This window comes from Notolepis coatsorum (assembly GCF_963971535.1).
Source record: "Notolepis coatsorum genome assembly, chromosome: 14".
Taxonomy (NCBI): Eukaryota; Metazoa; Chordata; class Actinopteri; order Aulopiformes; family Paralepididae; genus Notolepis; species Notolepis coatsorum.
Window position 1 is genome coordinate 31,680,719 of NC_140178.1, and position 27,487 is coordinate 31,708,205.

Sequence of the window (27,487 nt, forward strand, 5' to 3'; positions counted from 1 at the left end):
GTCAAATGCTCTACCGCTGAGCTATACCCCCTGGTCATTAAGATACTTAGAATGTCAAGTTCTCCCTCGGAGTTCTCCGGGAAAAGGCTTACTGTATAAACACTATTTGGTTGTTAAGTTGTGACAAATCAACCTTCCAATAAACAGTTTCCAGGGTCAAGCTTGCTGCGTTGGCTGAGGCTCTCGTCTTTTCAACACGCCTCAGTGCTGTGTGCCTTGTTGTTTTAATAGATCTGAGTCATAAAAATACTGTTTGGGGTATGTGCTCCTAGTATCTCCTGCTGTCTGAAGCGCTTGGCCCTGGACATGAATATATGTCACCCATCCGACTTAACGACCGTATACTTTGTTAGTTACCAAAAGTTTATCCTCAATTGAAGCAATATTTCATTAAGCCGGTGTGTGTGTGTGTGTGTGTGTGTGTGTGTGTGTGTGTGTGTGTGTGTGTGTGCGCGTGTGTGTGTAAGTGTGTAAAGTGTGTGTGTGTGTGTTTGAGAACATAGGACTCACAGCGTTCATGTCAATGCCGTTGGTGTAGGACCAGGCGTGTTGGAAGTACTCCTCCAGCTTTTGTCTCAGGCTTCCAGGGATCTGGTGGAACCGGATGAACTCCTTGACCCGCAGCATCTGGGTGTGGTAGCGGGCCGTGCCGGAGTACAGCCTCTGGATGATGGCCGACACGTTTCCAAAGATGCTGGCGTACATCAGAGCTGCGCGGGACAGACGGGAGGAGAGACGCGGCACACCGGACCATCAGAAGAGTTGTTCTAAGTAATACGCCACTTCTCTCACCATCTATCTTGTGGTCCGTCACTCTCCATCTCTCTCACTCACACACACAAACACACACACACACACACACACACACACACACGCACACACACACACACACACACACACACACACACACACACACACACACACACACACACACACACACACACACACACACACACACACACACACACACACACACACACACACACACACACACACACACACACACACACACACACACACACACACACACACACACACACACACACACACACACACACACACACACACACACACACACACTTCCCCCTTCTCTTTAATGATCTCCCTCTACCCATCTTTCCTTCCTACCCCCATCCCTCCCCCCATTCCTTCCTACCCCCCTTCCCCACCTTTCCATTATGTCCCCAAAGATGTCACACAATTCTACGTTCGTGTATTCCTGTGGCCCCCACCCCTTCCAGTTTTGTATAAAGATGTTCCAAGATCCGGTGGGGTCCGGTCTCTCTTCCTTGGTGTCCAACCTCGTTGAGAGTCATCCAGCCTAACTTTGTATTGATACTTTGATTGATTTAATAAACCCTATTAACCAGGTCTCACCAGAGGACTGAGTAAGTTATTATTCTCCACCACACTACTCACAGCCGATGAGCATGACGCAGATGGAGAAGATCTTCTCGGGGTTGGTGTTCGGGGACACGTTGCCGAACCCCACGCTGGTCAAGCTGCTGAAGGTGAAGTAGAGCGCCGTCACGTACTTGTCCTTGATGGACGGACCCGAGGCCATGTCGCTGTCGTTGTAGTTCTTGCCGATCTGTACCGCCAGGTTGTCCAGCCAGCCGATCTTCAGCCCTCCGCTGCGGGCCGAGCCGGTGCGCTCCACGTTGCCGATGGCGTACCAGATGCAGGCCAGCCAGTGAGCGATGAGGGCGAAGGTGCACATGAGGAGGAAGAGGACTGCGGCACCGTACTCGGAGTAGCGGTCCAGCTTCCTGGCCACGCGCACCAGTCGCAGCAGTCGGGCTGTTTTTAGTAGGCCGATCAGAGTGGTGGTCTGGGGCTGGGGGATGTAGATAATGACATTTAGCACTTGGTAGCCATTATACCCGTATAATAAAGCAGAAATTAATTAGCCCACTTATACACTTAACCACTAAGTTGGTAACTGTTTTCTTTTAACACTAACATTTACATTTGAGGCATTTAGCAGATGCTCTGATTAAGTGACGTTACCAGCGAGGCAAGAGCGAAAGGCCTCTCCTTTGTCCTGATTCTCCTGGACCTGTCAGCAGCCTTCGACACAAGTCAACCATCATATCCTCCTCACATCCCTTGCAAGAATGGGAGTTCTGCGCTGTCATGGCTGTCATCCTACCTCGATGACCGCTCCTACCAAATACCATGGAGAGGCACCCTATCGGACCCCCGCCCCCTACAGACGGGTGTCCCCCAGGGCTCAGTCCTTGGATCCATGGCCCTGGCTCCGTCCTGTTCAAGGTTCTTGATCTGGCGTTCTGTGCAATGAGGGGAACGGCTCCCTCCTACTTTCGGTCAATGGTCTCTAACTGCACACCCTCAAGACCCCTACGCTCTGCATCTTCTAACTACACACCCTCAAGACCCCTACACTCTGCATCTTTTAACTACATACCCTCAAGACCCCTACGCTCTGCATCTTCTAACTACACACCCTCAAGACCCCTACGCTCTGCATCTTCTAACTACACACCCTCAAGACCCCTACGCTCTGCATATTCTACCTACACACCCTCAAGACTCCTACACTCTGCATATTCTACCTACACACCCTCAAGATTCCTACACTCTGCATCTTCTCTAACTACACACCCTCAGGACCCTTAGCTCTGCATCTTCTAACTACACACCCTCAGGACCCTTAGCTCTGCATCTTCTAACTACACACCCTCAAGACCCCTACGCTCTGCATCTTCTAACTACACACCCTCAGGACCCTTAGCTCTGCATCTTCTAACTACACACCCTCAGGACCCTTAGCTCTGCATCTTCTAACTACACACCCTCAGGACCCTTAGCTCTGCATCTTCTAACTACACACCCTCAAGACCCCTACGCTCTGCATCTTCTAACTACACACCCTCAGGACCCTTAGCTCTGCATCTTCAAACTACACACTCTCAAGACCCCTACACTCTGCATCTTCTGGCCGCCTGAGACCCACTCCTATTCGAGCTCCTGGGGGGGTCATTGAAATGAAGCAGGCTATTCTCTGTCCTGGCTCCACGGTGGTGGAACGAACTTCATCAACTTGGACAGCTGAAACCCACCCAATTATCCACCTTTGACTAAAACACACTTTTTCTATTAATATCTGAATACAAAAAAACGATTACTATTATGTACTATGCTATTATTTCTATACTACTATGTACAATGTACTACGCTACTATGCCTATACTACTACCTACTAAGCTAATAGCTAATATGTCTCTATACTATTAAGCACTCAAGTTCGGCACTGCTAGGTGAACAATACCACTTATCCTTAGCTGTCAGAGGTGTATGCCTCCTGCTGATATGTTGTACACAATTTGCTTTGGATAAAAGCGTCAGCTAAATGACTAAATGTAAATGTAAATGTACAGAGAGCCGAATAGAACTGGTAAAAGGTATCCATCAGCATCTATTAAAACAATACTTTATGTCTGCACTGCTTTTATTTTGCACGATTCCCAATACAAGTGGGGCCTCAGAGCCTGGAGTGGGTGGGACCTGTGCTGGAACCTCTCTTGGGGTTGGACATTTTAGCACAGACATATATTACAATCCTTTTTATAGATTTGAATGACAGAAATCTATTACAATCTTTTCTTAATGAAATATTTTTGTATCTATAAAACATTTTCTAGGAGGTTTTAATGTAAATTCTCTGTCTATAACTGTGCCAACTTTATGCAAATCTTATGCCTATGTCTACCACTTTGGGATGCAATTCTTGTATGAAAGGTGCTATACAAATAAAATGTATTATTATTAGGGATGTCCGATATTATCGGCCTACCGATATTATCGGCCGATATTGGCATTAAAATGTGATATCGGAAATGATCAGTATCGGTTTTCAAATCTTTATTTATTATATTTTTTTTTTACATTTATTTAACCTTTATTTACCCAGGCAAGCAAAGAACAAATTCTGATTTTATTTATTGTCAAAAGTATGCATAATGTTGTGTTAATTCCACGACAAGAGATATGTAATGTTAATTACCTGAAATTATTCCGTTTTTTGGGGGGGAAACCCTGCATATATCGGTATCGGCTGATATCGGTTGATATCGGAAATTAAGAGTTGGTATCGGTAAAAAAGCCAATAGTGAACATTATTATTATTATTATTATTATTATTATTATTATTATTATTATTATTATTATTATTATTATTATTATTATTATTATTATTATTATTATTACCTATTCGAGCCCCAGACAAATAAGAGAACAACAACCCCCCCCCCCGCCCCCCACTCACCTCATCGGAACCGGAGCGGAATATGAGCAGATCGAAGGGGATGGCGGCCACTATGTCGATGAGGAACCAGCCCTTGAAGTAGTGCTGCGCGATGCGCCCCGGGTGGCTGACCACCTCGTCGTTGTGGTTGACGTACGTGGTCCGGAAGTTGATCAGGATGTCCACGACGAACATGACGTCCACCACCAGGTCCACCACGTTCAGCGGGTTGCAGGTGTAGCCGCAGGTGCGCCTCCGCTCGTCCTCCAACTCGTTGAGGAGGAAGGCGGCGGAGTACGGCGTGAATATGGCGGTGTAGATCACCAGGAGCAGGATGAGCCAGTCCCACACCGCCTTGAAGGGGCTGTAGTGGAGGATGGTCCACTTGTGGATCCGCGGGGCCTGGAGTTTGTACTGCGGCAGCACGTCGGCCCCTAGAGACAGTACCTGGGGGACGGAGAGTTACAGTTCACTTCATAGCCAGTGGGAGTGGAATGTGTTTATGCACAGCCATTACTGCCGAAAACAAAAACAAAGCAACCTAATCGAGCATAATTTTCAAAAAGGCTTTCTGGATGTAATCAAGTCTCAATGGGAAATAGATGACAAAGCTAATGCTCTCCACTCAAACGGCACAGAATGCGCGAACCGTCATTACATTGTACAATTAGCGAGAGAGATTATCTCTGTGCATGTGTGTGTGTTATCCGTTCATAGAGTGAAGAATGTCTGACAGACTCTCAATCTATTTTCTCTAATTTATCATGCATATTTCTAAAGATTCTTTTAAAATGCCCATATTATGGTCTTTGCATTATGGATTCGGATATACATTTGACATCAATGGGGGGGGGGACAACTAGGGGGCAGCAGTGGCCTGAAGGTTAGAGAAGCAGGCTTGCGTCAGGAGGGTCGCAAGTTCGATCCCCCAGACCAACAGGAAACATCTGGGTGGGGAAGTAGCGTGGAGCAGGGTGTTGCAAACCTACCCTGAAAGAAAGACCCTGGGAATAACATTATGAAGAAAGAATTACGTTTTGTGGGCTGTTTCAGACAAATGAACACAATTGTTACGCACGCTTTTTATTGCCATTCTCCGAGTAGTGTTGATGATTAGAATAGAATAGAAATCCTTTAATGAGGATGGTTGATGACGAGCATCACTGTCAGTCCCACAGCTAGTGGGCGTTTGTGCTGTGTGGTGAAATGAGTATGATCAATTATAAGTCCCATCGTTGTGGGCATTAATAGTGCTTACTTGGCTCCATTGTCATGTCAGAAGTTGCAACAATATTTTCTGGTGTGCTGCACATCCGGCTCACAAAATTAACCGTTATGCACATCCTTAATCACAAATCAATTGTTGTTAATGTAAGGCTTGAAAGTGTATATGCATGGCTTGCGCGCATGCACGCGAGTGTGTCCATGTCTGTTTGCTGTTTGCATGCTTGCCTACGCCTTCACTATTTTTGCAGTGAATCAAGCTGTGAAGAATGTGTCCCAGTGTGAGCAAAAGCTTCCTAAAGATGATTCCCACCGATCTTGGCAAAGCAAAAGCTGCGAGCCTTTGACATGTGTAGGATCATGCCAGTTTTCCAAAAATCAAATATTTCACTAGAGGAACAACTAAAGACACAGATGCAGTACGCCTGTAGCTGTTCCGCAACCGTTCCTATTTCCGGGGTAGGCCTGATTGGCCCCGACAGGCACGTGACCCGCCGCGGCCACGATTCCCTTAAGTTTTATTTATTTTTTTTTTTAACGTGCATTGCACTATAGCGTATTGTATATTGTATGGTACAATTTACAGTAAGGTGTATGCGTTGCAGTGCAAATGCTTCTTACTGTTGCGCTCCAGAGACCGTTACTGTACCATACAATATACAATATACAATACGCTATAGTGCAATGCATGTTAAAAAAACTTAAGGGAATCGAACTTGTCACAAACGGACCATAGGATCCACAGCCAAGCAGCGTTACCAATTGAGCTAGTTTGTCAATGGTAAAAAAGGGGGGATTACTGCTACATAATGCTGCCGCGATGGAGCTCCGCCGCGACAATATTATTAAACAGCGGCTCTGTCATTGAAGTGGGAAAAGTGAGCCGTATTGTATATTAGTACATTGAACAGTGATTAATATTATTAGAGATGACTGATGATATTATTATGACTGATGACTGCGATGTGAAAGGCGCCGCGAACTCCTTCCTAATGCTGCAGGCGGCGTTGAAGGCGGAAAGCGGCGGTGAGGTGAACCAGCAGCCTCGTTGCCGCGTCGCGTCCTGGGGCTGCCGCGGGGCGTGGCCGCGGCGGGTCACGTGCCTGTCGGGGCCAATCAGGCCTACCCCGGAAATAGGAACGGTTGCGGAACAGCTACAGGCATGCAGTACAGGCCCATATGTAAAGCTGGCCCCAGATCCTAACTAATTATTCTCATCACATTTACAGCACGACCATTGTGCCTCAATGACCAAAATGGCAAACAAAGAGAGGGCGAGGTGAGCACACCCTACCGACCGGCACGACAATGAGAGCCTCCATGTCCAGGTTCTCTATAGCACCACCCTGGTGTGAACCCTAACCCTAACCCTCCATGTCCAGTTTCTCTATAGCACCACCCTGGTGTGAACCGCAGCAGCAGAGCAGGGTCCACAGCAGCCCGGCCCGCCCGCGATGGAACAGACACCTCCTGTCCCGCACGGCGGCTGTCTGGCCCAGGCCGACCACCGCGTCACAAAGGGTTCAGTCCCACCACACTCGTATAGACTCTCCCTGTGTCTGGCACGTCCGTCATCTGTCTCCGGCTGCCTTTCCTGACCCAGACCCACTAACCGGGCTTTTAAAAGCCCGCCTGCAGCCTCTCTGTCGTCGGGGGGGGGCCTGACCCGGAGTAAAAGTGCCCCAATTCCTACCGAAATCGACAGAGCCTCGTGCAGAGGCAGAGAGTTATTTTGGCTCATGTTCATTGACACTTTTAACAGTCAGTGTGTGTGTGTAGTCAATAGACTGTGTCATTGATCCACTGCGGTTAGACAGATGGTTCTCACTTTAACATAGTTTAACCTGTTTATGAGGCGCCGCTGTTGTGACACACGGCACGAAACAAAAAGAGACCCACCGCCACCGTAAGGCCCCCCACCCTACCCCCCCCCCCCCGATAGCCGTCAAACACAACTCAACCGGCTCACCTACAGTGCCCACCTGCCCCCCACCCTCAACGTCCTCAACGACCCTCATGTGTAAAATATATATATTTATTTGTATTTATTCGTTTTCCTTTCTCATCTGCTATCTGTTCTGCTATTCCGTTCTCTCCAAGCGTGTCCGTTTACATTCGTGTTTGAGGAGCCCAGCTTTGTTTTACAGCCTCTGTAATTTGATTTGATTGATTTTTATTTGTCTCGAACATAGAAACATAAAACAAGTTTAAAAAACTAAAAGGTAAATAGTCAAAGACTATTTCCATACAATAAGTGTTCGAGAAGGAACAGGGGGGAAGTAAAACAACTTATCAAGCCCTGCCCCTTCCTTACAATATTTGACATTATAATTTAATAAAAATTTAAATAATATAACAAATAAAAAAAGTAAAAAAAAATTTACAGTTTTTTTATATATCCAAATATCGTCTGTGTAATGACGTCCGTGTGCTGCCATAAAGAGCATCTGCGTCCCCATCGGTACACTGGGCTAATGCACAACTGGACACGACGCGCTACATGTTCCTCCACAGCTGCAGCCACTCTGCGTGCCGCCGCGCTGCTAAAATATGAATGTATAGTATTGACATAATGTCAAGGGTTTCCGATTCCATTGACAATGACACTGCAATGACAATGGCATCCATATTCATTATCAGGTAGCCCCTGTGTTGTCTCTGTGTGTTGTCCCTTTATCCCCATGTGCTTATGACGTCCCTGTGGTCTGGGCTCGTCGCCGAGCAGACTTTCCACTGGTTATTATTATGCCCCTCTTTTGCATATCGGTTTGCATAATCCGAACACAAACCCCATGACTAAATAATATGGAGCGACAAAGCCAACGGATACCACATTGTCCTTGTTGTCAGAGCGTAATACGCCGTGTCTCACCCGTATTCAGACTAAACCCATAATGAAAACATACTGTAGGAATGACAGGTAAACTAAAAATAAGTGTAGAAAATAGTGCTTGTTAAATTCATCACTGCATTAACTAATATAATGTATGTTATTATTAGCTATGAACTGGCTCACTTGCTGCTGTGTTAAAGGCAATTATATATAAATTTTACCTTATTTTGTAATCTTGCTTTGGTGTGTGTGTGTGTGTGTGTGTGTGTGTGTGTGTGTGTGTGTGTGTGTGTGTGTGTGTGTGTGTGTGTGTGTGTGTGTGTGTGTGTGTGTGTGTGTGTGTGTGTGTGTGTGTACATTTGTGGGCCTGCACGTACATGTATGTGATCATACCACACACCCACTTAGGCTAAACATACAAAAAGTAAACAGGGAGAGATTCACTCATCCGATACTGACAAGGTATCGATACCTTTGCATAGTGCTGTTTCATAATGAAGACCAGGGGGTAGTCCTCACCTCCAGTCTGCACTCAATACCTCCCTATTACTATGTTTACAAGAGTAAACACATTTGTAAACGGTGGTAATTGTGCAAACAAGTGTTTACCTTAGCTATCGATGGGTCTAAAATAAGACGTTAAATACATGTATTCATTAATTCATTCATACATTAATTCATATGAGTGCTATGACAGTACAAATTGCACAAATCAAGGATTTATGGAAGGAAAGAAAATCGAAACAATGACTGCAATCGTGTAGGCCTCGCGTAATGAATTTGCTGGTCCCATTCTAATGGCTAAACCCCAACAACATGAATATTTCAGTCAAAATTAAATGACAGCCACCTGCGGCCTCCTCTCGGCTCTTCAGGCACACATACTGTCCCTCCTCTGTCCCTATATAAATTCAGATTAAAACCAGATTAAACACAAAAACAACTGTCAACAAAATTATGTGAAACCAAACCAAAGTGAGAAACCGAAAAAAGATTTTTGGTCAAAGAAACAAAAAAGCCAAATGGTAAAAGCTAAAAGCTTTGAGAAGAAAAAAATGTATCGAAAACCCAAAGATACATGGTGAAAGGTGAACATACTGCAGAGAAATACTGTTTAAATATAATCACACAGTGTGCAGCTCCCCTGCCCTGCGAGAGGGAGACTGTAGACAACGAGATGATGACAGGAAGGATGAAAAATCAACGGGGAGAAGTTGTGGAGCGCGGCGGGGGAGCGGGAGAGGCACAAACGGAGCTGAATTACTCACAGGTTGAAGTCTCATGCTGAGTCTTGTCTCAGGGAAAACATGACAAATACAGTGTGAGGGGAAAGGTAACTGTGCCCTCCCTCCCTCCCTCCATCCGTCTATCTCTCTCTCCCTCCCTCTGTCTGTCTGTCTCTCCCTCCCACCGACTCCCTTGTGTGCCCTCCCTCCCTAGGCACCCTGCAGCCCAGCCCAGTGGGAGTCCCACTACATCATGTTTACAAGGCCACCCGGCACAAGGGTAACTGCTCTAGGACCAGTTCTTCCCTCTTCTTCCTCAAACAAATGAGATCTGGTCGGAAATCAGATTGTGATGTGAATTATACATATTGTAAATTAAGCTTGTTCAAAGCCAGGGGGGTGACCGGATTGACACGGCTAATTATGAATTATACACATTGCAAATTAAACTCATTCAAAGCCAGGGGGCACCATGCACACACATGCAAACACATCTACACACATCTACACACACACACACACTCACTCACTCACTCACTCACTCACTCACTCACTCACTCACTCACTCACTCACTCACTCACTCACTCACTCACTCACTCACTCACTCACTCACTCACTCACTCACTCACTCTGCACGCACTTTTGATGAGGCTCTGGTTCATACATGATCTTCTACACACTCCAGACCAGTCAATCACATTGTGTACTTCATGCCATGAAGACTAATCAATACAAGCAGAGATCAATGAGAGCCATCATGTCCCTCTGTTTGTAAGGCGGCAATCGAAATCCAATTATAAAGGCGCGATCACCAAGGAGCTTACCGGTGGTTGTGTAATAGGACATGATCAAAACAAGGGGCCCCATTATGAAGTGTGCTCATGTGCCTAGGTTTAAAATAACAAGCTAATATAAAATATTAAACATAATACAGATGACCCATTATGCATGGACGATACGATTCAATGTTTGCAGTTTGTTCCAGCAGCATCCAGTGGTAAATAATCATTAGAACAACCTCAAATCTGACCTCAACGTGTCTCTGACTATTAAAATAAGATAAGATAAGATAAGGTATTCCTTTATTGATCCCCTTGGGGAAATCTGGTCATCATTACAGCATGGGGGGGGGGGGGGGGGGGGGTATAAGCAATACAATTATAGTAAAGATAAAAATAAGCTGTGTAAACAATATAATTAACTCTGAATATAAGAATATGTAATCAAAGGTGTAGATGAGGGTCTGTATGCCAGTTATATCATACATTATTATGACTATGCCCTATCAGTTATATTATACGTTATTATGACTATGAGGCAAAGAAGAGTACATTTCAACCCTATCAGCACAACAGAGGAACTGCCCAGAACACATATTTGTAGCTGGGAAGGATGGAGCACATGGTGTACTATGTAATACATTAGTAGGAAGGCAGCTAGTTTGGTGACACAGAGAGAGAGACAGAGAGCGTGCCTCCAGATACTGTCCTCTACTTCCATTAGACCTAAAGGTCGAGGTCACACTGACAGCGTCAAGCCACCCAAAGCCCGCTCAATACTCCCACCACCTCCTCCTCCCCCTTACAGCTTCACTCCAGCACGGGCGTTCATGACTACACTACCTCTCCTCTCCTCTCCCAAACACTCACACATTGTCTATATATAACCCCAATGTACACAAGCACACAAGCACACGCACGCACACACACACACACACACACACACACACACACAGAACACTCTCACAGAACACTCTCACAGTGAATTCCCCTTCAATGACATGCAGACAGGCACAGCACAATGCCACACCAAAAAGCACGGGACAGCAAGGTAAACTAAAATACTGTAAATAGTTACTGTACATAAAATAGTAAATATAGTAGGACAAAAAAAGAGTAACTGACTATAAAGGAAGGAATCTCGGTCTGTCTGTGTTTGTATGTCCTTGCGTATCTCAAGAACCGCTCATTGGATCGACTTGGCACTTGTATTGCTGAGGACCCGAAGGGGGTGCAGTGTCGAGTGTGAAGTTGATCGGATGAGCGCTTCTCGTGAAGGCTGTAAGCAGCACCTCCGGGGGGCCGATCAATCGGTCCGCTCCGAACAACCACGCCCCCCCCCCCCCCCGCCTTACCGACAACACTACAAGCGGCAATACTGGGAGCCAAGAAAGCGGCCCGTTTCAAACCCGCAAGCAATACAAATTGGGCCACGAATGGGCACTGCACTAATACTTAATATAAAGCTGAGAAAATAAAACGTAATTTCGCTGGTTCTGCTGATATTAATGTATTAATTTGTGCATTAAATCCATTATGATTCTATGATGCCCTGTGTTATGATAGGGTAGGCTAGTCATTGATTAAATACTTCCCGTTGAGACACTGTTGCTGTGGGGATACTACAAGTAGGATATGTTTGTTGTGACTGCATGCAATGTGTCAACAGGAATGATTGTAACAGCTGTGTTAAACAGCTCGGAGACACGAGCACGACACACACAACCCTACAAGAAGATCTAATGTGAAAGAAGGTTCTACTGTGGAAGAGTCCATTACGTCAGGGGAGTCACTGATTACCCAAGAAGCCCAGACTGTGGAGGAGGGAGTCTCTGGTGACTGACTTCTGTTTAGTCCGATGGATTTTTCCACGGCCAGGGAAGCCACGGAGCTATTTCATGTGCACTGAGCTCCGGATGGACATCAATAGGCCTCATCCTTCCCATGAGGGGCTGAGATCACACACGCCATTCAATTTGCCCTTTAAAGATGCACTAAGCAAGATTTTCGATCATCTGGAACGATGGCCCCGTCAGTTCAACCGCACACAATTGTGTGGCATGTGCACAGGATTTTAGTGCCTGAGCCTACGAGGTCCTCATTGCCGGCTCGACTACGTGCTTATTCCACGAAATTGTTCGGTGTAAACGGTCCGCGTTTAATATTTTTTCGAAAATCTTAGTGCATCTTTAAAGGGCCACTTTATTTTGCACATAATCTCAGACAGATCCAAAGGTTCTAAACAGTTTTGCACACATTCGTTTAGTTTGACAGTTATTGAGAGTAAATTACTATGAATATGGCCACCAGCAATGTCATCGGGGACATTGAATCCTTGTGTTCAATGAAATGATGTAGATGAAAAAAATAGCAATACCTCGTTTTATAGGGATTGCTACCTTATCATTTTGTTGAGCTGTAATCAACACAACACAAGGATTCAACGTCCCCGATGTCATTTACTCTCAGTACCATCAAACTAAACGAACGTGTGCAAAACCGTTTGGATGTGTGTGAGATTATGCGGGAAATAAATCAGCATTTTTTTTACCAAGTGCCCCTTTAACTCCTGTTTATAATGTACTAATGTACACCGTTGGAAGTGGCGGAAGGCAAAAATTCACATGTAAAATGCCACGCGGGTCTCTTCTACAACAGTGTCACTGGCACGCTTGGGGGGGGGGGGGGGGGGTGGCGCTGCTGTCCGTAGGTTCATCTCACCTCTCTGACACAGGCCAGATAATATGGGTCAGTGCACTGAGGGAGACCTACCACGTCACTAACCAGGGCCAGGCAGGTGTTTCCATGACGCCTCCATACATGTATATGTGTGTGTGTGTGTGTGTGTGTGTGTGTGTGTGTGTGTGTGTGTGTGTGTGTGTGTGTGTGTGTGTGTGTGTGTGTGTGCCAGACACCGACACACACTGTGAGGAGAGGTATGTGTTCGTTGGTGAGAACTCGTCGTCTGCCTCCGCCTGCCCGCCTGCCACGGCCATCAAGCTGTCACACTTGGGGCGAGACTTCTCTTTCACACGCTCACAACGTGACTGCAGATGTTTCGAATAACACCCTCCAAGACAAGAAAAAAGAAACGCTTAAAGGGTGAATCTGTCTCTATCACGTGTGTCACGCGGCTGGACCGTGTTCCAATATGAATCAAGTGTAAACTACGTACTAACGAGTCGCTCACACAGTCAACCAGCATCTGCTAGCAGGTTTGACCCTTTGGCTCAGCTCAGTTCTGTATCGTTAGTGGCTTAGCTTGGCATCGCCTTCTGCACTATCTCGCGTACGTGCACGCGTACTGAATAAACCACAAATGTACCTCTAATACCAGTATTAGTCTGACCACACCCCTCATCAGCTTACCTTCATAAGCAGGTGTGTGGTCACCTGCTCTCCTCCTTCTCGCTTTCACCACAAGGAAGAGGTGCCTCGGTAGATCCCCACACTTGACACCATGATGGAAGAAATTGGATTAGGAACAGCTTGGGAAACAAGGATACGTTGACATCATATCTTTATTTTCTCTCTCACTATTTTCGAGAAAATACGGCGATATTGTCTTCGTACTGGAGTGTCTAGAAGATGATGATCATTCTGCAAACCCTCCACCGGTTTTCGTATTGGGAGCACGCCGCTGCATGCTTCTCAACTGCAGTTCCTTGCTGTGTTTGTTGGGGTGAAACCTGTCAGGCCACAGCTGAACTGTCGGACATGCCGCTGTTGTGAGGAGCGGTGCGTTCCAGGTTGGGTGAGTAGTGTTTGCTGGCGGGCTCCACTTGTCTGTTAGTGCTATGGGGGCTACTAGACAAAGTTTATGGAAACCGGCCCCAGGCTAGGGTCCTTTGTTTAGCCGTCTAGGCGACAGAAGGCCTTGGTCTGGCGACCATTATAGTTTTAACTAGTGGGCCGCGACCATTGACACTGGTGATCCCTGTGTGTTCTGGACGAGTGGATTCTCTCTGTCACCGTGTTAAGACCCCATCTTTCATATCCAAATGAGAGTATTCCTTCACGAGGGGATATGTGCATGTAATGTGCGATAGCGGCAGATTCATGTTCAAAGTCAGCTATACAGGCCAGTTGGTACTGTGCTGATTCCGCCGGACGTGTTAATGTCACCGTTGTGAAGCGGTGTTGACGTCTTGTTTTCTCTTTTCTCTTAAAAAGTGAGGAGGGTTCAGAACGGCGGCCTGTCTGGGTGAGTGTTATGTCATTGTTTACATGTTCATAGCTTACGGTTAGCCGGTCGGTGGCCTGGCGCGGGGTAGCTTGGCTTCTCGCGCGCCGCCGGGAGCTCGCTCCTGATCGCGTGCGTCGTAGATCGGCGTCTCGCGAGCGGAAGCGATAGCACCCGAACGGTTGGAGCAGCCGTTAGCTTGATGCTATTCTGTTGAACGTGCTTTGATTTTTAACATGTTTTACACTCTTGACCACGACGTCATCCTTGACAGGGGATGTTCGTCAACCCTGCCTGAGCCTAGACGGGGATTGCGTCAACAAAGAGGGCTGTGTTCTACGGTGACTGCACTTCGCTGATCTGCGTTCCGGGCAGGTACGGGGTTGGCCAGACCCTCATAACACGTCTTCTGGTTTTACCTTGCTAAATGTATTGTGAATGACGGTGTTTTTTCCCAAAACGTGTGTTGTTGCAATGCATTTGAGATACGTTGCGGGTTGTGTGTGAGCTGTTTTTGTCACTGGCAGTAGCTTCTCCGTGCAGGTCGTGATGTATTGATCTGGTTGTTGTGTGAGAAACATCATGGTGTTTATGTGTACCGTGTACTCACTACTAAGGCAACTAACCTATGAAGCTATGCTTGGTGACGAGTGAGTAAAAGAATGTTCTTTCTCAGACTGTAATGACAATGGACAGTGAGTTCACACATTAACAGGTTTTCCTGTTTTAACTGGCCGTATTGAGGGTAAAATAGGAGGATTGTGTTTTTCCCCCCCCGGTTCCCTGGGGACTTTATCACCTCCTATCAGACATGTTGTGCATTAATTGTGTCTTTTGTGTGGTAGGGATACGATGTAACTCTCAGCTTGATTGCTGAGGTTGTGCTAAATCTGCTGGAGAAACTTATTTCCTAAAGGGAAATTGGTTTGGTTGCTGTCATGTGTGCTTAGCAAGGCCTGTGGTCGATACTAATCAAGAATGATGTATTCTCTCATTGTGATGATGATGGGTTGTGTGTGTCATGTGACCTACAACTGGGTTGTACTGGCCACAGAAGCACATGTGTATGTTGGACCGGGGTTCTTAGAGCCCTCTCTATTCTGTGTTTTTCCTTAGTAAAAATCAGATAGCAGGTTAGCTCGTGCGCTGTGTGGAGCTGTGAAACGCTTCATAGAGCTGACTATGACTGTGTCATATTCTCTTTTTGTCGTTACGTCGTATCATGGGTGTGGGGTCGTAAAGGGGTGAACTGGTAACCTTTCCTCTCCCCATTGTTCTGTCGGTCAGGGGTACACCCCCTGTCCTTCAAGGTTCCCGTCACGTGGCGGTTCGGCACGTTACGGGGGGGGGGGGGGGGGGGGGGGGGAGGGAGTTCCTGGTCCCACGGCCTGGTATATTGGGCGTGTGCACCGCAGGAATTCCCCCGCCATAGAGTACGTCACCGTGCGCGTCTCTGTTGGTAGGACTTCCGTGTGCTGTTCAGGTCCATGTGATGGATCTGTTTTCAGGGGGGGTGGTCAGGGCTCCTCCTCACCAAGCGCCTACTCAGGCCTTCTGTGAGTTCGGACTCCTTCTTCCATGTGATCCATGTGAGGAAGCCTCCATCAGAGTACAGAGCCTTCCTCCTCAGATTGTCAAAGTGAGTGGACCCTCTAGAAGGGTCCTTTTCTATTGTATGTATATTCGATTCAATTCGTTTATTGAGTGTGTATGGGTTCGGTGCCTCTTCCCCGGAGGCCCTAAAACCAGTTTTTTACATGGCTCAAGGTGCAATATATTCTTTTCAATCTGTACAGCTCGCGTGGGAAGTCTCTCTGGGGATCCCCGTCTCTTTCCTATGGGAGGGTGGTGGGATGTAAAAATGTGAACATTTTTTACCCCGGCTGTGTAGACTGGGATACATACTGTTGATGCTTCTTTCTTTCTATTCCAGAAGTGTTGGAGTTAGGGAGTGTCACACCCCTCTTGTCGTTCCCCTGGGCGCCTTGGGGATTCAATGACAGGTCTAAATAGCCTGTTCATTGATGGGGGTGTGTCCCGACGCACGTATAGTGCTAGCTCGCTGTAAACAGGCGATTGACTGGCACGCCTTAGTTGCTTGTGGTTGAAACAGCGTTTTTATAAAGCAACTGAGATGGGGGTTTTTCCTCTTCCGGCGACCACATCCCATGACCTGGGTGGGTTGTCGACGGATCCTCGTTCATGTCTGGGGGATGATGACGGGATGGATCTGAACATATGTAGTGGGGTCTCACGCCCTTGGGGTGGGCCACCAGGCGCGGTTCGTCCCGACGTCTGGGTGGCGCCTTCTTTTCATGTTAAGATCAACACGCATATCTGCCCTTCTCCTGGAGTAGGCATGTCGGCGTGGTTAGGGCACGGGACTGGTTCTGGTCACGCTGGTCCAGATCAGTTGAACCCGTTGTCCGCCGGGGATGCAGATCTGCTGTTCTGGTACCCTGAGGGACTTGGGCTTTTTTCAGGGGGAAAAATGCCAGGTCGGTCTGGGTGTCACAGGGTTAAGCGCTATGGAGACCCTGGTTGGGTATGTTTTTACTCAGCACTGTCGTCATGGCTTACAGCCATGCCATTCTGTACGCGCTCGATCTCGTCGGATCTCGGCCGCTACACAGGTTGGTCCTGGTTAGTACTTGGTTGGGAGACCGCCGGGGAATACCAGGTACGGTGTGCTTAGGGGCTGGTTCTCCATTGTTTTTCGCTCCTCTCTCACGCATGGCGAAGAGGGGCCTGTGGGGGTGGTTTTTTGACCTCCTCTGGTGACCCTGTGCTTCCCGTACCGCCAGGCCCGGTCCGAAGTGATGTTTGCGACCCGTAGGCCTGGGTTAACCCTTTTTGGAAACTGAAACACTTGTACTGCGGTATAGCCGGTGTATACCCGCAGGTGTGTTTTGGAGTTTTTTCTTGAGGGGTTATAGGAACAACCACCGCATTGGGTAACACCGAGGTGGTTGATTCCCTGGTGTGTTGGAGCAGTGTCAACTCCCGGGTTCACCGGTTGAGGGTGCCCCTGCACGTTCATGACGTCTGCCAATCGTGTCAGCCTTCTCTGCCTCGACCCCTCTGGGTGGGGGTTGTTAAATGGAGGCTTGGTCATGCAACACCGCCAGCTTACGCTCCTTCCGCCGGGGCGGCTGTGTTCAGCTGTCCCCTCTGGCGCCTGTCTCGTCCGCAGTCTCCAGGCTAGGGTTAACAGCCTGTTGCCTGGTTTTTCCCCGGTGCGCTGCCTGCTTCCGTTGGTTAACCTTTTTTGTGTGCTTAAGGCCATGCTGACTGCCTATTCTGCAGGGTCAGTGTGCCAGGCGGTGTACTATTGGGGGGACGGGGCCCGCTCGGCTTACTGGCCTGGTTGGTTCCGCCTGGGAATACCAGGTGCAGTAACTGAGGGGCCTTTGTCCGAATACGCTGGCGATGTGGGGGGCGGGGCACTACGTGCCCACCTGGTGGGGTCTTGATGCTGGCATCATGGACTTCTCCGGGCCCCCATTCCAGGGAGTCCAGTCCTTTTGGTGGGTCTGGGTCTTCCTTCGTGCTCCGCTGCTACGGCCTTGCCACGGGGTTGGGTTTGCCCTTGACCCCGTGATTCTGGGGGCAGTAACGAGGTTGTTCCTCCGTTCGTTCCCGGGTGGCATGCGGGTTGTGCGTGTGTGTAGTCGTGGGTCAAGCCACGGTCTGCTCACCCTGTGCGTTGAGTTGCTTGAGTGCCTCTTCGCACGGTCGGGTCCGTCGCCCTCCCGTGACGTCCCTAATAGGGGGGCTACCCTCCATTAGGGGGGGTCGGGGGGGCTCGGCCCTCCCTGTTCTGATGGTTTTGGGGGGCTGTCAGCGGGGTGTATTTGTCAGCCAAGTGGCTCCGCTTGGCCTCCCTTGTGCAGAAGGCGATGCCAAGCTAAGCCACTAACGATACAGAACGTTAGGTTATGACTATAACCAAGTTCTGTTAGTTAGGGGCGATGCTTGGCATCGGACGCCGCTGCAGCCCTTGTCCTCACCTTGTGGTGAAAGCTTGGGAAGGAGGAGAGCAGGTGACCACACACCTGCTTATGAAGGTAAGCTGATGAGGGGTGTGGTCAGACTAATACTGGTATTAGAGGTACATTTGTGGTTTATTCAGTACGCGTGCACGTACGCGAGATAGTGCAGAAGGCGATGCCAAGCATCGCCCCTAACTAACAGAACTTGGTTATAGTCATAACCTAACGTTTTTTGTAGTGGATTAACACTTTTCTTTTTTGCTGTCTGACGCTTCCCGGATCACTCGGAACAGGGTAGCGGGCCAGAAACGCAGACCACAGGACTCTGTGAGTAAACGAATAGCATTGCCACTGCTATGCTGATGACACCCACATTTACATAGTACACAATCCCTCCCCTCAGTCACATTGAATCCTGCATCACTGAACTACAAACCTGGATGACCCATAACCTCCTCAAATTAAATAGCGACAAGACAGAACTCTTCATCATCTGCACCAACACCACCCTCACCAGATCCGGACCCATCACACTCACCATCAATGACTCCACCATCACCCCCTCGCCCCTAGTCCGCAACCTCTGTGTCATCCTTGACCCCACCCTCTCATTTGACCCCCATGTCCGCTCCATTGTCAAAACTTCGTATTTTCACCTCCGCAACATTGACAAAATCCGTCACTGCCTCTCCCCCCCTGCTGCTGAATCCCTCATACACGCCTTCATCTCCTCCCGCCTGGACTACTGTAACTCCCTCCACACTGGCATCACCTCCCGCTCCCTCCATAAACTGCAAAACTCAGCCGCCCGACCTCCTCACTAACACCCGGTCCCGCGAACACATCACTCCTGTCCTCCACTCCCTCCACTGGCTCCCGATCAAGGAATGCATTAACTTCAAAACACTACTCCTCACCTTCAAAGCCCTCCATAGCCTGGCCCCCCCCCTACCTGACTGACCTCCTTCTCCCCTACCGCCCCACCGTTCCCTCCGTTCCTCTTCCACTCTTTCCCTTACTGTCCCGTCATCCAAACTCAAAAGTTTCGGTGACCGGGCATTCTCACGAGCTGCCCCCCCGACTCTGGAACTCCCTCCCTCAGACCATCAGAGACTCTCCCTCACTCTCCACCTTCAAATCCAGACTCAAAACCTACCTGTTCTCCCAAGCATTCAACCTTCCTTACCCATAACCACCCTCTTCCAACTCGCCACCATTTCCCCCTGCCCCACGTTCTCTCCTCTCCTGCCCCCCCCCCTTGGTTTTCCCTTACTCTCCTCCCGACTGTCTCCCCTACTCACTCCCGTATTTGTTATCCGTTACTCGTGGTTTTATGTTTCCTGTGTATTCTTATTGTCCTCCGTTTCCCTGTGGTTCTGTTTCTTTGTTTTCTTTGTTTCTTTTTTGCCTATTGTCAGCGACGTTGGGTCTTTGAAAAGCGCTATACAAAATAAATGAATTATTATTATTATTATTATTATTATTATTATTATTATTATTATTATTATTATTATTATTATTATTATTATTATTATTATTATTATTATTATTATTATTATTATTATTATTATTATTATTGCATCAACTACACAAGTATTTCATACCACATAATGTTTGAAACTCTCCCTTTAAATGGGGTTTAGTCACCGTTTTTGCTGGGCTGTCATGAGTCCAGCATTCTATGAGACCAACGTACTGTAACCTCTTGGTTTAAAATTCTGAAATAGAATTCTGGTCCCGGGGTCGCAAAACTTCCCTCTGTTGCCAAGGAAACTTGGATCGTTGTCAAGCGCTGAATTTCGAAAGCCCTTGCCAATAACTTCATCACACACAGGAAAAGAGAGAAATGGGTGGTAAATCTCAAGGTAAAAGTGTGGTTGTCTCAAACAAATCCTAAATAGCAGAGACACTGTGAGACACAATGTACTGTTCGGCTTTATTATATATATATTTATATTTTTTATAATGGCCAGCACTGCGGTAAAACTGAAAATACTCAAACTGCCATGAAACTTTTTCGTAAGGGAAGGAAGACTTCATCTTTGCACTCAATATTGAACCTGTCTTCTTCGCACTTTCCTTTTACACCCATAACTAACAAGTAGGCACTTTCTGTTAAAGTGTGAGTGCCATCGATCCAAGCAGAACTGGAGAAAACAGCAAGTAAAGTTTAGGAGTCCGCAAATGAGAGAGGGAGAGAGCCTGCGTGCGCGCGAGATACATTTACTGCTTACTTTTCATCCCTAAAATCTTAACGCATAATGCTACACTGCTACAGTGACATGCCATATAGCAAATGAAACAGTGGCGACAGTGGCTCAGGAGGTACAGCTGGTCGCCTGGTAATCTTGCATGGTTGCCTTGACCGTCTGTGTGTCAATAATGTGAGTGAATGCGTGAATGTGAGGCATACGTTGTAAAGCGCTTTGGATAAAAGCACTATATACTGTAAATGCAGTCCATTTACCATTTACAGTCAATTGTGAGGTTCATGCATTATATTCTACCTCACCCAGAATCACGATATGAAGCCAATGAAAATATAATGTTTTAGGCAAATCTGTGCATCAGGCGGGAAGCTAGCCATCTGTACTGTATTGTACCCATTCTGCAATCTGTTAATAACATTTTCAATCAATCAATCAATCAATCACTGTGCCAAACTCGCCACGACACAGTTCAATTAGACCCTGGAGATTTCCATGACTTGTCAGGAACAAGGTTTCTTCTACAAGGTGAAAGACCTTGTCGGTGAACATCTTTCTGTGTTGGCTTTTCAAGCGTTTCTATAATAATCGCACATAATTTATTCACATTGGCAGTGTGCACATTCGCTTTGTCAATCCGGGGTGAAACATAGCTATAGCTATGCTGCTGTTGATACAATGTGGTGCATCTACAAGTAACGCTGACAGCCACTGCTGTCCCTGTTCTCTCTGGTAGTAGAATCTCTTGGCGGGGCAGAGATACACACAGCATACACAAACGTAAAACACATTTTATTGGATCTCTTTTTTTTGCTATTCAAATGTAAATAAATGTCATATGCCAAAACAAACAAGTAGCTTTCACTGAGAAGTGTTTGCTGATTGAAATTGACTTAGCCGTAGTTAGTTTAGACAAGGCTCCTACAACGAAAGGATGTGAATTAGGAACCTGACACGGCGGTATTGATAGTGAACCAACACAGACAGCGCTGGTCGATAGCTCACTTGTAGATGCACTTAAATGGACGTATACTCAACATGTTCCACTGAAGTGAAATGTCACTTATTCATCAGCGCAACATGACTCATGCACTCAATTTGCCCAATGGTGCAAATTGCTCTTCAGATATCCTCAGCATGTATAACGAGTGTGTGTGAGAGTGAGAGAGAGAGAGAGAGAGAGAGAGAGAGAGAGAGAGAGAGAGAGAGAGAGAGAGAGAGAGAGAGAGAGAGAGAGAGAGAGAGAGAGAGAAAGAGGGAGAGAGAGAGAGAGAAAGAGGGATAACAAATGACATCATTCCCTTTGTTTAATGTGATTATTGACAGCTTCAATACATTGTAATGAGGTTAGATCAATTAAAAGACACAAATTCAAGCCATTGTGCCTCTTTAGGATATCAACTGAAGAAATAATTGCCATAACTGTAATCCCTGAAAAAGTTACTGTAATCAGGTTAAACACTTTGTTGAAAAGCATTCCGGGGCAATTATAGTTACTTTAACTTTTTGTAATCTGAAATAAAACGCACATGCATCACATTAGATAATAAGGGCCGAGTTCCTCGTACCTGTGTGACGTGCGAGACTTTCTCTGTGACGTTCTGGGCGCGGTTAATCTTGCTGGGCGCGATGATCTCTATCTCGGCGGGGGAGGGGGGTCGCATCCGGTCCGAGCCGAAGCTGAGTGTGACCTGCGGGATGCGGCTGAGTCTGTGTCTCATCAGGTCCGAGTCCGACGTGGAGTTGAGACCGCTGGGCTTCAGATCTGTTAGCGCACAGCGACAACAACAACAACACGTATCGGGTGAAAGAAACCTTGTGTTCTCCTGAGGGTCAACTTTTGAGATTGATTGATTGTATTTTTTGAAGTTCAACGTTGGGTTTTATGATTTGTAGGGTCATGAAACGTCTCACAACTCACAGAACCAAGTACACATTCAATTCAAGTAGAAAACACGAAAATCACCAAAATTGGAGATACAAGGTTTTCACCCGAGGGGGAACAAAACCAACCACCGGAAAGTAACAGGAATATTTCATTAATGAAAACTTGCAGAAATAGTCACATTAATAACATGTTCCGGAATGAAAATGTTATGTTATTATATTATTACGCCATAAGTTAAAAAAATGTATTCCCTGTGCCCATGCAGTTCTTATCTTAGAGATAAGAATGAATTCAGCTCCTCTTGGAGGACATGAGAAGCAGCTTCTTTAATAAAACGTGTTTCGGCTATGAAAGTCGTCATTAATCATCAACCCTTTCACAACCAATACATATTTGTTTTATTACAGAGGTTGTTTCTGGTGGCTGGGTAGTGTAGAGCCCAAAGCACAACCAAAATTCCCAGCAGCGGTACCTCCAGCTTGGTCAGCCACATCTACGAACACAATTGGCAGTGTTCGCAAGTGGGAAGCTGGTGGGGTACGATTCCTGGACGGTCAGGGCGCCTGCTCAGCAGGGAGGGGATCTGGGGGAGATAGCGCTCTCCCAGTGAAACTCTTAGCTGTCAGGTGAAAAGAAGCGGCTGGCGACTCCATGTGTATCAGAGGAGGCATGTGGTGGTCTACACCCTCCCCAGACCGACAGTAGGGCAGCGCAACGACCAGGAGCAAATTGGCATAGCAACAAAATTGGGGGATGGGAGAAAAGGTGAAAAGGCTAAAGAAAATTGGTTGTTTCCTCGAAATATAGCTGAATTCACTCTTCTCTTTGGGCTATAATACAACACAAGCATCTGGGCTGAATAGGAAAGTAGCAGTGGAACTATCCTTGTTTCTCTTTTCCCATGCAGTTCTCTGCAAGGTGTATCTCAACATGCTCAGTGAAAACCCAAACAATTAGTATATATATGCATGCATTCAGGTGCATCATGTCTGACACACACACACACACACACACACACACACACACACACACACACACACACACACACACACACACACACACACACACACACACACACACACACACACACACACACACACACACACACACACACACACACACACACACACACACACACACACACACACACACACACACACATGCACGCATACACACACTAGCTACTTGGAACTTAGTAGTTTGATCTATATGTTTTTTCAGGGCTGATACTGATACCAATTATTGGTTTATCAAGAGGTCTATAACCAATATTTGGTATACCCAATAATCAATTGCAGTAAAATGCTAATATTTGAGTGTCAAAATGTACAGTAACACAAACCCTAACACAAGGCTACTTTTAAATAAACATAAATTTAACAAAACAAGTGCAAATTCACAATAACTGTGACTGTTTCGCAATAGGCCACTCTTGTTGCCACACCCTCTTTTACCCAATTGGCATGAACACACACACACTTTCTGCTGGTCGCAATATAAGCATTTGAATGATAAATGAAAGAAGTGCATGGGGTGCATACAGGAATTCTAATACGTTATTTAACTTAAAACCACATAACGTGCAACCCCGGGCCCTCTTTAGGACGATTTGCCCACCGGCGCAACACACCACTTTGCGAGCATCTGGCGGCTTGGGTCTGCATTTTTTTAATACAATATTTATATATATAATTAAGTCCATATCTGTTGCCGTTCAAATGCCACCTCACTCAACCAAATCCGTTCAGCAGTTCTCAAGTTACATGCCGATATGTGAGGCGTGCGCCATTGTACACGGCAGAGTCAGATTACCACCCCGGACTCCCGGGGCTCTAGCTCTGCCAATCATTTGCTGATTGTAGCCAATGAGTGTGGCTTTCCACTGATACCCCACATGGGGATGTGCGAATCAGGGATCTAGGTGAAAAGTCACAAACGAAAACAGGAAGAGAAAAAAACGCCAAATGAATTGAAGTCAATGAGGAAATGGAATCCTGGAGAGCTTTTTTTTTTGTACACAGTTTACCAAAATCACTCCTAATCACTAATTTCTGAACAGATTTTTGTGAAATTGTACATTTGGACATGTACTACAATAGACTTCAGGCTATGGACCCAGGGTGCTTTCCAGCTTATAAATATTTTTTGGGATATACTATTTTTGGATATTGCAACTACTACAGAAAAAAGTGAGTAACAAGTTTTTCTACAACTCAAGTTCAGACCTATGTTACTCTATTTCATTAGCACTAAAAGTGATCTTTCTCGATTGTATCAGAAACTTCGGAATGTTATCTTTCAAAAGAGACCAGGCGTATGCATGTGCTATAAGCATAAAGTATAGTATTTTGGTTTGCAAGAATAGTATGCAGTCCTCAAAAACGAAAACAAAAATGGCCACTTTTCGGGGTGCCTGTTAAGAGGTTAAAGCCTACTTCAACTGCAATGAAAACCTTCTCTTGCAGGTCAGGGCCTGTGTTTAAGATGCATCTTAATATGAGTTCAGTACTCCCACTCCCAAGAAGAAGTGTGAACATGGACCTACATATTCGTTATTATTCATGTGGCAAGTCACTCACACACAGACATTTTGTACGAACAGTGGTGGAAAGTATGTTTACTCAAGTAATGTACTTAACACTTTGACTGCCGGGACACGTCTTTTCACGTCTTTGCTGGCCATGCTAAAGTTGCCGGGGGACGCTGTACAGCGTCCTTATATCAATATTTCAAAAATCTGCGATCGGATTCATATTCCCCCTCCGCTGGCCTGAGATCCACCAGCAGGACCCACTGAGCTCTCTGGCGGTTCAGGAGCGCCATCTGGTGGCCGATCGGCGCAATCGCCACACAGGATGTTGAATAGAGGTTGTCATGACGACCGTAGTACTTCCGGGCGCTCGCTATGGTTCATGGGACTCTGGCTCGTCACGCTACACGGTGATCGATTGGCAATAACTCGATAAACAACATGATTTGGACGTATATACCATTATACAAGCTGGAGATGGACCGGGTAGAAATATATCCCATAATGATAAAATTTCTACTCGACGATGATCGCCCAACGGCGCGCGGAGACTGGGGTGAGTTTTAGCGTGTAACGTTACCGTCTTAGATACTAACTGCTATTATCAACATTTTACCCACATTAGATGATTGGTATAACGCTGCCCACGGAATTATAAACGCCCCCTCGCCCATCCGGTCAACATCAGATGACGTGTAGTAACTTCTAGAAGTACGTCTAGTTGGAATTTTTTATATCGCGCTGTTTGCCATCAAACTGTATTTCATCAATATAATGCATTTGGGGCTATAATCACGTTCTGGAGAAAGCTGCAGAAAGAGATGAAAACATACTTATACATTAGACCATACTTTACTATGAATATGTGAATGAAAAAGTTTAACGTTGCTACACAATGAACAATACATATAGGACTTTGAATGGGCCCTAATAATGGCAATGTAGCAATAGAATTTAAAAAGTTATAGCCCTGCAAAGAAGGGGACTTTCTCCATAGACAAATAGCGCTGGCAATCTATGGTATATCATTAATTTAACCCAAGGCAACCAAAGTGTTAAGTACAATTTCGAGCTACTTGTACTTTACGTGAGTATTTTCATTTTAGGGAACGTAATACATTTTACTCCACTACATTTCAAAGGAAATATTGTACTTTTTACTCCACTACATTTATCTGAACCCATCAGCTACTAGTTACTTTGAAGACAATTATTTTGCATAGAAAACGTGGCAAAAATGTATGAAGATTATATACTTTCACATGAGAAGCCTGTCAACTTCAAGAGGACATAATCAGAGGAGCATAACTACTTGGGTTTTATGGTTTGTAAGTTAACTACCACATACCACTTTAACATAACCTTTAATCAGAGCAGCAGAACTGGACCACTTACCACTTTAACATGACCTATAGATACACAAACGTCATGTAGAATCCATACTTTTACTAGAATTTGTAGAATTTGAATGGAGGACTTTAACTTTTACCAGAGTACTCATTTATCTGGGTATCTCTACTTTCACTTAAGTAAAGGAACTGTGTACATTTCCCACCACTGTGTAGGACGCATGTACAGGTCATGTGGGTGCTTCTACCAACACCTTTCTCTGCATTTCCTGAAGTCATCACTTCAAACCTTTGACTTATATACTGTATGTCTCACCTCGAACGATATTATCCACATTATAACCACTTTAAATTTCAAAATATTAACAACACGAAAGCTGATCCCAGCTGCTTAAAAGCACTCAGTCTGATCCAGACATAAGCCCCACTAGCGGCCACGCTAGGATTTGCAACCCACAGCTTTATTGACTACTTTAGCTCATCCAGACTAGTTAGCATGATACTGAACCTGCCAGTGCTGTCTGAAATTGTTGTTGTGAGTTTTGGAGAACCTATACTTAATGTGGAACATGGCCATCAGGATGCTCAATGACTCTTTGATTGATTGATTGAATTGAAATGTTATTAACAGATTGCAGAATGGGTACAATACAGTACAGCTCAATACACACAATTGTTAAGGGGATGCAGACCAGAGAAAAACTTTCGTCTTGTTTACATCAGGGTCCCCCATTTTCAATTCATCATAACATATATGACATACATGACATACAGGTAGACAATACTGTTACATTTAGACATTTATGACATACCAGAGTACAAAAAGAGTCTAAAAAGAGAGTATATACATTTGAGGGGGAAGAAACTGTACATTGGAGGAGGAGGTGGGGGGGGGGGGGGGCTGTACATTGGTTGGCTCTATGCCACACTAACCTATCCATCTACAATCATTGCACACACATCCACATGCACACACTCACTTTAAACACTCACCTTAACATTCACTTT

General features: G+C 46.1%; 1 protein-coding gene across 1 annotated transcript in view; it reads right to left on the minus strand.

Moving 5' to 3' along the window:
- The window catches only part of kcnh6a (potassium voltage-gated channel, subfamily H (eag-related), member 6a), a gene marked incomplete at both ends in the record, with an annotated part of 80,216 nt that overhangs the window by 20,983 nt on the left and 31,746 nt on the right, over positions 1 to 27,487 (minus strand). The window contains 4 exons of the mRNA XM_084329377.1: positions 511 to 710; positions 1,420 to 1,837; positions 4,289 to 4,714; positions 22,281 to 22,477. Coding sequence (XP_084185503.1) covers positions 511 to 710; positions 1,420 to 1,837; positions 4,289 to 4,714; positions 22,281 to 22,477 — 1,241 coding nt within the window. The remainder of the gene's footprint in view (positions 1 to 510; positions 711 to 1,419; positions 1,838 to 4,288; positions 4,715 to 22,280; positions 22,478 to 27,487) is intronic.